Consider the following 12167-nt stretch of genomic DNA (forward strand, 5'->3'; position numbering starts at 1 on the left):
TGAAAAGACAATTCATGCTTTGTATAAAAAGTTGAATCTCCCACTTCCTTCAACCTTGTCTGATCCTACGGAAGATGAGCTTGGGACAGGCTCTAGTGATGATAACATGAGTGATTGATATTTGGAGTATATGTTTCTTCTGATTTAGATTAAGGAATTTTTAGGTGAATTAGTTAGTACGTTTTATTTTATTCATGATATTTGACCTTTTTAAAGGCTTTCTTTGTTTTAGTTTAAGTATTTTTTTCTTATTTTAGTTTGATTACATTTATGGACAAAAATATTTTAATAATAAATATTTTTTTAACTCTTTTATGGTAATTAACTTTTTCATGATTTTATTATGTGTTTATAATTTCGATGATGTAATATGAAAAAAATGATTATGATGGTCTTAATATAGAAAGCAAATCGAATATAATTTATTTTCTAAAATATTTATCTATTAAATAGCAAATTATTTTGTATGAAAATTATTTGAAATATTATATTAAATTTGTAGAAAATTTGTGCGAAAATAATTTTTTGTTTTGTATGAAATTTGTTTCAAATACGTAAATTCTTTTAAATTAAATTTGTCTGAAATTTAATTGAAGAAAAATATTTGATTTGTCTAAAATTTGTTCGAAAAAAATTTATTATATTTGACTAAATTCGTTAGAAATTTGTCTGAAATAAAGTATATTTTTTGTTTGAAATACGTTGTTTTTATGTTAGCTAATCTGTCTGAAATTCGTCTAAAATACATCATAATAGTTAGAAATCTAGCAGATAAATGCCTATTCGAAATCTGTCACAAAATCGTTTGAAAAAAATTTCGGACGAAATTTCAGACAAAATTTCAATTAGCAACAAGGCTTTTTGGGACAAAAAAAATTCGTCCCAAATTTGTTTGAAAGAAAAATTTTGTCCATAATTTGTTCGAAATTTATTTCAATTTCGTCTCAAAATTCGTCCGAAAAAGCCCTATTTCTAGTAGTGATTTTTTCTTAGAATGATAAAATATGAATTAAAAAGCAACTATGAAAAATAAGTGCCTATATAATAGTTATACATCTAGATATCTAAATCAAATAAAAAAATAATTATTTAACAACTCAAAAGTTAATACAATAGATAGTTATGGATCAAAGTGGTGAACAAAAATAAAAGTTGGAATAATGGTATGATACTAATTGATTGCGGTTGGGGTTAATAGAAGAAGAAAAAAAAAGGAAGGGAAATAAAACAAGGCAACATAATAATGATGACAAAACAATAATAGTTATACATGTAAAAAGAATAATAAAAAAATAATAGTATAAATTAGGATGAGATGATAAAATCAAAATAAAAATTAATAACTTAGAAATAATAATAAAATTAAAGATAATTAAATATGTTCAATATAAGATTAAATAAATAAATTTTTTTATCTATTAGAATTATGCATAAAGATAAAGTGAATTTTGAATTTAAATTTTTAAATTTGCTTCAAATTAAATAGGATTGAGAAAATAAATAAATTTAATATATAAATAAATAACTAATTTATAAATAATATTAGTAAATTTTTATCTTGATTTTATTACACATAATAACAACATAATTCTTTTTTCTTATTTTTTAATTTAAATCTATTTATTTTATATTTCTTACAATTATTAAATAACTTAAAATATTTTATTTTTTTATAATTTAATTTTTAATTATTCAACAATTTACAATTATTGATATTAAATTAGGATAACATTTTTGACTTTTTTTACCTATATCTTTTTCCGATAACATATACATATCTTTAATGTGTATTAAAAAAATTAAATTAATTTTTTAAAATAATAAAAAGCGGCTGAACAAGCACGTTAGTGTCCTGTTGAACCGCTAGTACATAATAAGGCAAATTATATTCGTATGTAGCATCTGTTTTGGTCTTTAATTTGAAATATTTTGGTAGAATATATATCATTATAGTCTTATTGTTTTTTATATATTGGGATTAGTGACCAAAATTAAACATTAATATATTATCTTTTTATAATTATGAAAATGTGATTTAGTGGTGTTTTATTTGGGGTTTCATTAGTGAGTTTATATAATTATGAATATAGGCTGAATTAGAAGTGGCCTAGTGGGTTTATACTAACTCAAGGCCCACACCACCATTAAGCCTCGAAGCAGTTAAGGTAAAAAAATGAAAATCAAAACTTCCTCACATGAGCCCCTGTTGCGCGCACAATCCTTCTCACAATCCTCCCATAGCTGAACCCTTGTTTTCACTCTCCCTCCTTGGTTGTTTCTGAGCAGCATTTGCGTCGTTGGTACGTCCTTGCCTCCCTCGCCTTCGTCAATCACATCCTCTTCCACTCGGTCATAGTGTTCGTTTAGGTAACAAGTTTCAGCTCTTTCATGCTCATAATTATTTTTTTTCAATTAACTTAACTTTAATTTGAATTTTATGTGGGTATGAACATTCACAGATGAAATATAAGTCGTTTGGGGGGTTGCATGTTATAATCTTCAATGTAATTGTTCAAGAGGGTTAAAGAATATGGCCACTGATAGTTCCTTCTAATTTCTAAGTTAATTATATTAAGTAAAAAAATATTCTCTTGATTAAAAAAAATTGCAATTTGCAGAACTGATATGAATATGAACATTGATAACGGGAATAGTTAATCTAATGGAGTAGATATTGTTCATGTAAATTAGGGAATATTAACTTTAGTCATATTTTCTTAATTAATTCTGTTAGGATTATTAATGATGGATGTTAATTTTAACCATGGTTTCTTAATTTTTTCTAGTTATGATTATTAATGATGGATGTTAATGTTAATCATAGTACATTAATTAAAACTATTTGAAATTTAATACACCTGTGATAAATAGGATTATTAAAACAGGTAATTTTAATCATAGTACTGTAATTAATAATTCTGTATATAAGGTATCATTTCTGTATAGAAAATCCTATGGCTTTATTAGTGTCCTGGTCCATTAAAAGCTTTCCCTATGAAAGTTCATTAGATTCTTCTAATTTACATGTAGTTGGAAAAGATGCTACACTAAATGGTTGACCACATTATGCTGGTGATTATTATATACATTAGCATTTAGCTCATTCATGTTTGAATTAGTAGTTCAGTCATAGGAAAAATAGATTCTATTTATATAATCACTATATGTACATATATAGATTGGTTTTTAATATATTGTTACATAATTAAAATGTGAGTAATGCTATTTGTTGGTTAATTATTCTATTATTCCATGAGGAATTAATTTTTTTTTTGGCATGATACATGTGTTTTTACTAGGATTATAAGATGCCAAGGAAAGCTCGCTTCAAGAAAGGCACAAGAGTGGAGCCACCGTGTCAGCAGCCTCCAGCTACACCTCCTGTGTCTTCACCATCCAATGACGATGACTGGCTCATCCCTCCGCCCCCCAGTAATTCTGGTGTCTCCGCAGCGGCTATTCTGCAACCCTTTCATCCGCCCAGGAGTGAACCAAGACCTGAGCCACAGGCCGCTAACGATTCACGAGTGACGAAACCGTGCAATGAAGACATTGACCCGGAGGCGAACGAGGTAGACTCGTTTGAGGAACACATTGACAGGATGTTTGCTACTTCTGATGCTGCAAAGCGCAAACGATGAAAGACTACTGAGTTTTGGGATGTTGATCTCATTGGTAACAAGTGTTGAACTTTAAATCTTTTTAATTGATCAGCTTATGATTTTGTTATGCTCCTTACATGTGGTGCACATTGAGCACATAAATTACATTTTTTCTTCTTTATTGTTAGATTCTGAAGGAATAATCAAGCAAGCTAAAATGAGTGTGAGAGAGGCTATGGAGCGGTCTCTTAATGGTAGCAAGATCATCCTGAGGTTCAACGAGGAACTGCAGGTAGTCGGAGATGGAGCTGGCCTGTTGAGTGGCATTCTAGGAGCGCTGGGTTCTGATTACAGCAAATTTCCTATATGTGAAAAGAGTTGGGCAAAGGTGCGGGGCAAAGACAGGGTTTATGACGATTGTATAAAGGTAATGACTTTTGGCATTGTTTAATCATATCAAATCCTTCAACTTGCAATTACTTATAGTTGGACATTGTCGTCGCATGAGATGTTCCACTTCCAGGATAGAAGTGGTTTAATCAAGAAATCATTTTTGAAACAAATGGGGAAGTCTTGGAAGAACACAAGGGGGAGGCTGTTTGACTCGCATTACAAACCAACAAGGACACTTGAGCAGAATCTTGAGCAGCGCCCGAAGGGAATTCCTAGAGAGCATTGGAAGTGGTTCATTGAGTATCGTAATGATCCTGCAACAAAGGTACCTCATTCATTTAATACATATACTTTTTTAAAAAATGAATTTCCTTGAGTTCAAAAAATGTAATCCTTTTGTTTGGTTGATATGATTTGGTATAAATAAATAGTTGTTATTCTGATTGGACTGAATTTGAACCATGTTGATTAATATACATGATTAATTCACTTTAATATATCAATTTCCAGCACAGGCTGTTTGACTAAGATCATAATATATATATGCATGATGCTGAGACACCATTCTTCCTTATTAGAACTTTATTTTGTGTAGGTTACCATATAAGACAATTAATTTAATTTGAGTACCCCTATTATTATAATTTATGCTATATGATTGTTATTGGACTATCTCACAGGGGCTGCTAAATATTTTTTCCGTTAGTTGTGGTATGAGTTATGGGTGACATTTGCATATTAGAAATAAAATAATATTGTTAACTTCTTATATGTAAATAGGGACTGCATCCGTATAACTATTCTTTTTGTTAAAGCAATACTTAAATTTAGATTACGTACAGTTTATTCAAATTCCACACTAATATACTTAATGCCCCATTATTTTGAGTCTCTTGCTTCGTAGAATATATGTATACTATACTTAGGAAGTTTTAGTACTTCATTGAATTCAAGCTATACTTTTTTAAAAAATGAATTTCCTTGAGTTCAAAAAATGTAATCCTTTTGTTTGGTTGATATGATTTGGTATAAATAAATAGTTGTTATTCCGATTGGGCTGAATTTGAACCATGTTAATTAATATACATGATTAATTCACTTTAATATATCAATTCCCAGCACAGGCTATTTCACTAAGATCATAATATATACATGCATGATGCTGAGACACCATTCTTCCTTATTAGAACCTTATTTTGTGTAGGTTATCATATAAGACAATTAATTTAATTTGAGTACCCCTATTATTATAATTTATGCTATATGATTGTTATTGGACTATCTCACAGGGGCTGCTAAATGTTTTTTCCGTTAGTTGTGGTATGAGTTATGGGTGGCATTTGCATATTAGAAATAAAATAATATTGTTAACTTCTTATATGTAAATAGGGACTGCATCCGTATAACTATTCTTTTTGTTAAAGCAATACTTAAATTTAGATTACGTACAGTTTATTCAAATTCCATACTAGTATACTTAATGCCCTATTTTTTTGAGTCTCTTGCAACGTAGGATATATGTATACTATACTTAGCAAGTTTTAGTACTTCATTGCATGCCAAGCTTACTGTTGATTTTTAATAGGCGAAGTGCAAACAAAACGCGCTGAATCGAAAGAAGCAACTTTACACGCACACTGGCGGATCTAAAAGCTTGGCAAGGGCTAGGGAAGAAAAGGTAATATAAACTTGTAATGGAGAATAAGTGGCTTTTAGTGTTGATTTATTCATAGAGTAAACAATGTTAGAAGTATTGAAAAAATTTGTAGAAGTGAAATTCATGGGATAAATTTTATTTTCACAGTCACAACTACAAGGGAGGACTGTTGGTAGGGGAGAAGTATGGATCCTAAATCACAAAAGATCTGATGGCAGCTATATACATGAAGAAGCTCGGAGGATTGGTGTAAGTACACTTAGTCATATATGTTGCAACATGTTGGGTTTAGCAATGATAATGTCTTGAGTATGCTATTAGCCTGGTGTGATTGTGTAATTATGTTTATGCCTGCAGGAAAAAATTTATGAGATTGAGCAATTGGATGAATCTACAAGAATATTGTCAGAGAATGATTCCCTTGCCCAAGCTCTGGGCAAAGAGCATCCGGGTAGAGTGCGTGGGATGGGACACGGGCCGACACCAAGTCAACTATTCCGTCCGAGTTTGCAGCCGTTGGTGGATAGAGCTCAAGTAGAAGAGACCCAAAGGATGCTGTGTGAACTACAAGCGGAGGTGACGACCGAAAAATTGAAGAGGAAAGCAATGGAGGATGAATTAGCAGCAGAGAAGAATAAGAGGCAGGAAATAGAGAGTGTGCTGAGTTATCTGGTCAAACAGCAATGTGGGGAGCCGCCTCCAGACATCGCTGCACGGATAAATTCTTTGGACAGACATGGAGGGACATAGATATTAGGATTTATGTGATACTTAGATTTTCAGTACATGTTTTGTTTATGTTAAATATGGGGCATTAAGTATTAGCCAAGTACTTTACCTTTTTGAATGACTACTGAAATACGTTATTGGCATTATTAAAATAGACATGTTAGATTGCTTTGTAGTTAAATATTAATGAGTTTTTTTTTCATAGTGCAGCATTTTATAAATAAAAAAAGTTTAATATTCTTTAATTAATTAAAAAAGATGAAAAAAAATATATAAATATAAAAATAACAAAAATTAAGCTACGTTAAGAGCCTTTAAATTAAAATTAGTTTAGAAAAAAAAGCCTTTAAATTAAAATTAGTTTAAAAAAAAAAGGCCAGGTTTATAAAATTACTCAAAAAAAAGGCGAAATAGCGGCGGTTTTAACCCGCCGCGAATAAAATATGTAAAAAACGAAACCTCAAAATAGCGCCGGTTTCAAAACCACCGCAAATCAATTTCATTAAATACGATCCTTAAAACTGCGGCGGTTATAAACCGCAACTAAGGCTCTCGCTGTAAAACTGCTGATTTGCGGCGGTTATGCCAGCGGTTGCTGGTAACCGCCGCAAAATGTAACTCCCGCGCCCTTATGCACTGCGATTGTTGTTCCGCTGGCAATCTGTTTAGCGGTGGTTCAAAATCGCCGCAATTCGGCTCTTAAACCATATATGTATCATTTAATTTATTTTCAACATATATTTATATTTCACTATATATTTTATATAGATAATTAATTTTAGTAGCTGATTTTAATGTATATATAACGTAATCTTATTCGAATATATACTTTCTGGTAAATATTATTTTAGTATTAATATTTTTTAATAACTAATGTGCATTATTTTTATTTTATTAACTAAATAATTTAAATATATATTAAATTAATAATTATTGTATTTTCATTCAGATCTCAAAGAATAATTTTAATTTCATAACCGCCGAAAGCACATGTATGTTACGTACCTTAGGGTCAATTTAGATGCAACCATATCTAATTAATATATGTACGTACATAGATTATAGACTACATAGTAATATGATATGTTGCTTTCGCGCTGTAAACATCATAATAATATTATCCATCTAAATCTTTTTTTAATTAAGTCTTATTAAATTAGTTTAATATAATAAAAATTAATTATATTTAATATTATTTTAAATTTTATTATTTAATTTAGTTAAATTTAATGCATAAAAAAATTTAAATGTGTAGGATTATTCTAAACATAAATTAATACATAGGAGACTTGGTAGGAAGTTAATAACTAATAACTACTGTTACGTTTTATTCAACTGAATCTGTCCTTGTTGGCAAGGCAGGCCTACTCTTGGTTACGTAATTGACCTCTTATTAGTGGATTGAAAATGCATGGTTAGCACATGGTAGATCTCTTCTCATTGCAACCAACGCAATAAGCTCATTAAGCTGCATGTGCCCTGTTAACTACCCTTCATGTAAAATTTTGTAATCACGCTTACAATTGAGTGATATATATTATTAATAATATTTAGTAAAAATGGAAAATCAATTTAAAGTAGTTTAAAATTATTTTATGTATTTTGTATTTTTAATTAACCATATTAAATATACACAAAAATTAATTACTAATGTAAAATCAATAATTAATATAAAATATATGTTAAAATATAAAAGACATATTAAAAAAAAGTTAAAATATACATATATTTATATATAAATACATAATAGCTAATTTGGTGATTAATTTTTAGTATGTATATTATATTTTTTTATTTTGTATTTCTTAATTATTGATAGAATAATTTTATATACATATAATTATAAATAATAAGTTAAATCAAGTAGTTTTGAATTATTATCTCTCTAATATATAATTGATATATTATTCACCAAAATCCAAAATTAGTTGACGTTCGTTTTCACAAAGATATTATATACATATCAAAATCAGTTATTAAAATCAGTTATCACATATTTATACATAAATATATATTTAATTTAATTTATTTTTAATATATATTTTATTTTAATAATTAATTTTAATATTCACTTAATATGGACGAAGTTTTTATGATTATATATATCTTCAATATTTTTTTTTTGTCTATATTATTATTTCTTTAGTTATTTGAGACTCTAATAGGTGCGCTCGTCATCAAAATAATAAAGAAAAGAAGAATTTGAAGCATAAATTATTGCAATTAATTATACACACATCCAAAAGATATATAAAGAATAATGCATTGCAATTCATTATATACACATGCAAATATATAAAGAATAATGCTAGTTATTTTATATAATATAATATTATATCTAAAATTATATAATTATTTTAGCGATAATTAATAAATATTAAATAAGATAATTTAAATTATTTAAATTAATTTTTTTATTGTTTCTCAAACACATTATTGAATATTAATTATGAGAATATTTGTTACTCCTGCACTAGTTATCCAGTGTCACGCTCTAACAATTAATTTGACCCAAAAAAAAGGGCATAACCGCATAAGACATTATGCACATTAGATTAATTCGACAATCTTGATTAGTCAAAAGTTTTTCTAAAATCAATAAAATGTATGTCCCTTTTAATTTTATATATTTACAAAAAAACTCAATTTTTATTTATAAATTAGTACTCCTAATTAATTAGTACTCCTAATTTTTATATATTCATCAATGCTTTCGTATATTATTATTATTGTTGTTGTTATCGTCTTGATTGATTGTCCTTAGTGCTGGAAGTGAATCGAGCTGAGCTAAGCTAGATCAAGCTCAAGCTCGACTCACAAAAATTAAGCTTGGCTCACGACTCGACTTATTAATAATCAAGTTTATTTTTTAAGCTCATGCTCGACTCACCGAAAGCTCACGAGCTGACTCGAGCTCACGAGTTGGCTCAAATAATAGAAACATAAATACATAATCTATAATTCTATATCAATAAATTATAACTTATATATTTTAAAAAATATTTAAAAAGATCAATTTTATATATTGTTATCTATCAATAAATTATAAATTTTTTATTTATGTCCTACATCAAAATTATATGTAAAAAATAAATATAAAATTTTAAATAAATAAGATCATATATATATATATATACTCGAATCAGCTCACAAGCTAATGAGCCGAACTTATCCAAGCTTAAGCTCGACTCATTTAATTTATGAGCTCAATTCCAAGCTCAAGCTTGGCTCACTAGCTCACGAGCTTAGCTTATCGACTATTAACGAGTCGAATTCGAACTAGCTCATAAGCTGGTCCAGCCCTAATTGTCCTCATTATTATCCGTATGAGTAAATTCTCGATCGGTATTCAGTAAACTACACTGAAATCGGTAGTCAAATATTTTAAGTTAGATAATTAGTTTTCAATAAATTTTTATTATTTTAGAAATTTTAAAAAAGTATACAGTAAAATGTTTTTGAGTTATAATCAATATAATATCTAAAATTGGCTCAAATAACATGATTAAATCAAAATTGGTAGTAGATGCGACAATCATGAATAATTTATCTGTTACTTCCTCAACTCACGTAGAAACTATATCTCCACTCTTTTGTATTTTACTGATTCAACATAGTTACTAGGATTACTTTTAAAATGACCTTTTTATTTTATTAAGAAAAAAGTTTGACCTCGATTGGATACTTTTAATTTTGTATTAGAAACATTAAGAAGATTGAAATCACTAGAAGCAGTGTGATCAATATTAATTTGCTAATATAATCAATCATAATTACATTTTTATTTGGCCTTCATAAATGACTAAATCTATCAAATCAAATTAACAAGTTATGCATTCTAGATGGTAATAACAAGAAATCAAAACCGGATAATTAAAGCCACCCAAATCAAGTTGTCATATAAGTGGGATACGCCCTTAGAAATAATAGGAATACACATAAATTTTGTATGTAACTTTAATTTTTTACCAGTAATTCGTAAGGCCAGGCTACACTACAACTGGGGTGCAGTAAAACGCCACAGGCTCAAACCATAAAAAGAAAATTAAAAGTAAAAAAATATTGTAATAATGCACTGCATGGCTCTAATTTTTGTAGTGCATTATGATCGATTTGAAGCAGTTTATGATAAGCAGCTCTGTGGTTGTTCTAAACCCAATGCATCTCCAGATGCATGGACACAAGAAGCTTGAGCAGCTTGGTTCTTGTAAGTGAGCTTCAAATCCTCCAACTTGATGCCACTGCATGGGTTCTTTGAGCTACAATCAAACTTCACAGCTACCTCTGTTGCTGATGTTCCATGAATGTTTTTGTACGTTATGTCACTGATTTTTACTCCTGAGGCCTACCAAAAACAATTTTATTTGGAGAATGGATATAAAAAAGAAAGAGTGGCGATTGGCGGAATTAGAGCACTAACCTGACCGGGGCAGCCCTCGTTGTTCGGGCAGTAATTCTGGTCAATGACAATTGGGTTTTGGGCATTCACTATGGTGGCGTCTTGGAAAATCACGTCTCTGACGAAACTGTTGCTGGGTCTGCCCCAAGTCTTGATTCTAACACCATTTTGGGTCCCACTCAGCGTAACCGTTTTAACCGTCACATTTTGTACGCCAGCCTCGTTCTCATCCTTTCCCAAGCTCCCAATGCTGCAAATTTCAACCATCCATAAGGAAACAAATTTCTGATATGTAACTTTTGAGCAAATGACAAAAATGACCTTATTCCATGGCCTGGACCGCATGCTATGTTTTCGATCCACAAGTTTGTGGTGCCGGGCCCGATGGAGATGCAGTCATCGCCGGTGCGGATTTTGGAGGTGAGGATGGTGACGTCGGAGGAGCCTTGGACGTGAATGCCGTCGGTGTTAGGGCTGTTTCCGTCGGCGGTGATGGTGATGCCTTGTGCTTTGACGTTCTGGCATGCATTGATGACTATGTGGAACATTTGGCTGTTCATTGAGGTCAATCCACTAATGACAATGTTTTTGGAGTTGGTGAATTCCAGTGTCTGAAATAAATACAAACCAAATTCATGAGTCATTTCAAATCATCCTGATTGTGGAATGGAATTAGCTAGCTTGTTTACTTTATATTAGCAATTAATTAATATGTGTGCATATAGAAAAAAATTCCCGTGCTTTATGAGAGTCAACTCCAATAATAATTTATCCAACATACTGAAAATTTAAAAGACTATTAATTTGTAATATTCTTACTTAATTTTCTTTTTGCCACTTATAAGGAAAACAATGAGATATACCGATATGATAATAATTCAGGCTGTAAATTAAATTAAATGCAATAAATTAATTAACATTATCATACCGTAGCTCCAGATGGGCAGCTACCGTCGTTGGAGTTCTTGCAATCCCAGAGGATAGTGCCTTGGCCATCAAGCACGCCGCTACGAATGGAAACGCCGTCGACGTGCTCAAACAGCAGCCAAGTCCCTTTGTTTGCTAGGATATTGTAGTCTGAGGGTGCCACCAAGGTGCCCTGGATCTCAAATGAGATTGCCTTGTTGGCACATTGGCCACTAAAGGTGGTGCTTCCAACCAAGAAGCGCCCCTTTGGCACGAGTATGGAAGCGGGCTGGGCCGAGGCACAGGCCTGGGCCCAAGCACTGGTAAAAGCCTTGCTGGAGTCAGTGCGACCGTCCGCCTTGGCTCCAAAGTCAAGCACATTGAATGTGGCTGCTGCAGCATTCGGCATACAATAAAATAGGATCACAATAACAAGCAGAGGAATTATAACGGGAGTAGCTTTTCGTGTTGGCTCCATTGT

The 12167-nt window shown here is 30.6% G+C and overlaps 2 protein-coding genes across 2 annotated transcripts; one reads left to right on the forward strand and one right to left on the reverse strand.

The window, feature by feature from the left end:
* The first annotated feature begins 3819 nt into the window (after window positions 1-3819).
* Window positions 3820-6402, forward strand: LOC110280454 (uncharacterized). Its single transcript, XM_052260498.1, has 4 exons — window positions 3820-4029; window positions 4126-4320; window positions 5581-5673; window positions 6010-6402. Exons 1-4 carry the CDS (start codon window positions 3820-3822, stop codon window positions 6400-6402), a joined length of 891 nt encoding a protein of 296 aa, XP_052116458.1.
* A 3901-nt stretch (window positions 6403-10303) lies between these two features.
* Window positions 10304-12167, reverse strand: LOC107483985 (polygalacturonase-like). Its single transcript, XM_016104595.3, has 4 exons — window positions 11709-12167; window positions 11102-11391; window positions 10802-11030; window positions 10304-10726 (listed from the first exon to the last, which is right to left on the reverse strand). Exons 1-4 carry the CDS (start codon window positions 12162-12164, stop codon window positions 10505-10507), a joined length of 1197 nt encoding a protein of 398 aa, XP_015960081.2. The 5' UTR covers window positions 12165-12167; the 3' UTR covers window positions 10304-10504.

This window comes from Arachis duranensis, chromosome 4 (genome assembly GCF_000817695.3).
Source record: "Arachis duranensis cultivar V14167 chromosome 4, aradu.V14167.gnm2.J7QH, whole genome shotgun sequence".
Lineage (NCBI taxonomy): Eukaryota > Viridiplantae > Streptophyta > Magnoliopsida > Fabales > Fabaceae > Arachis > Arachis duranensis.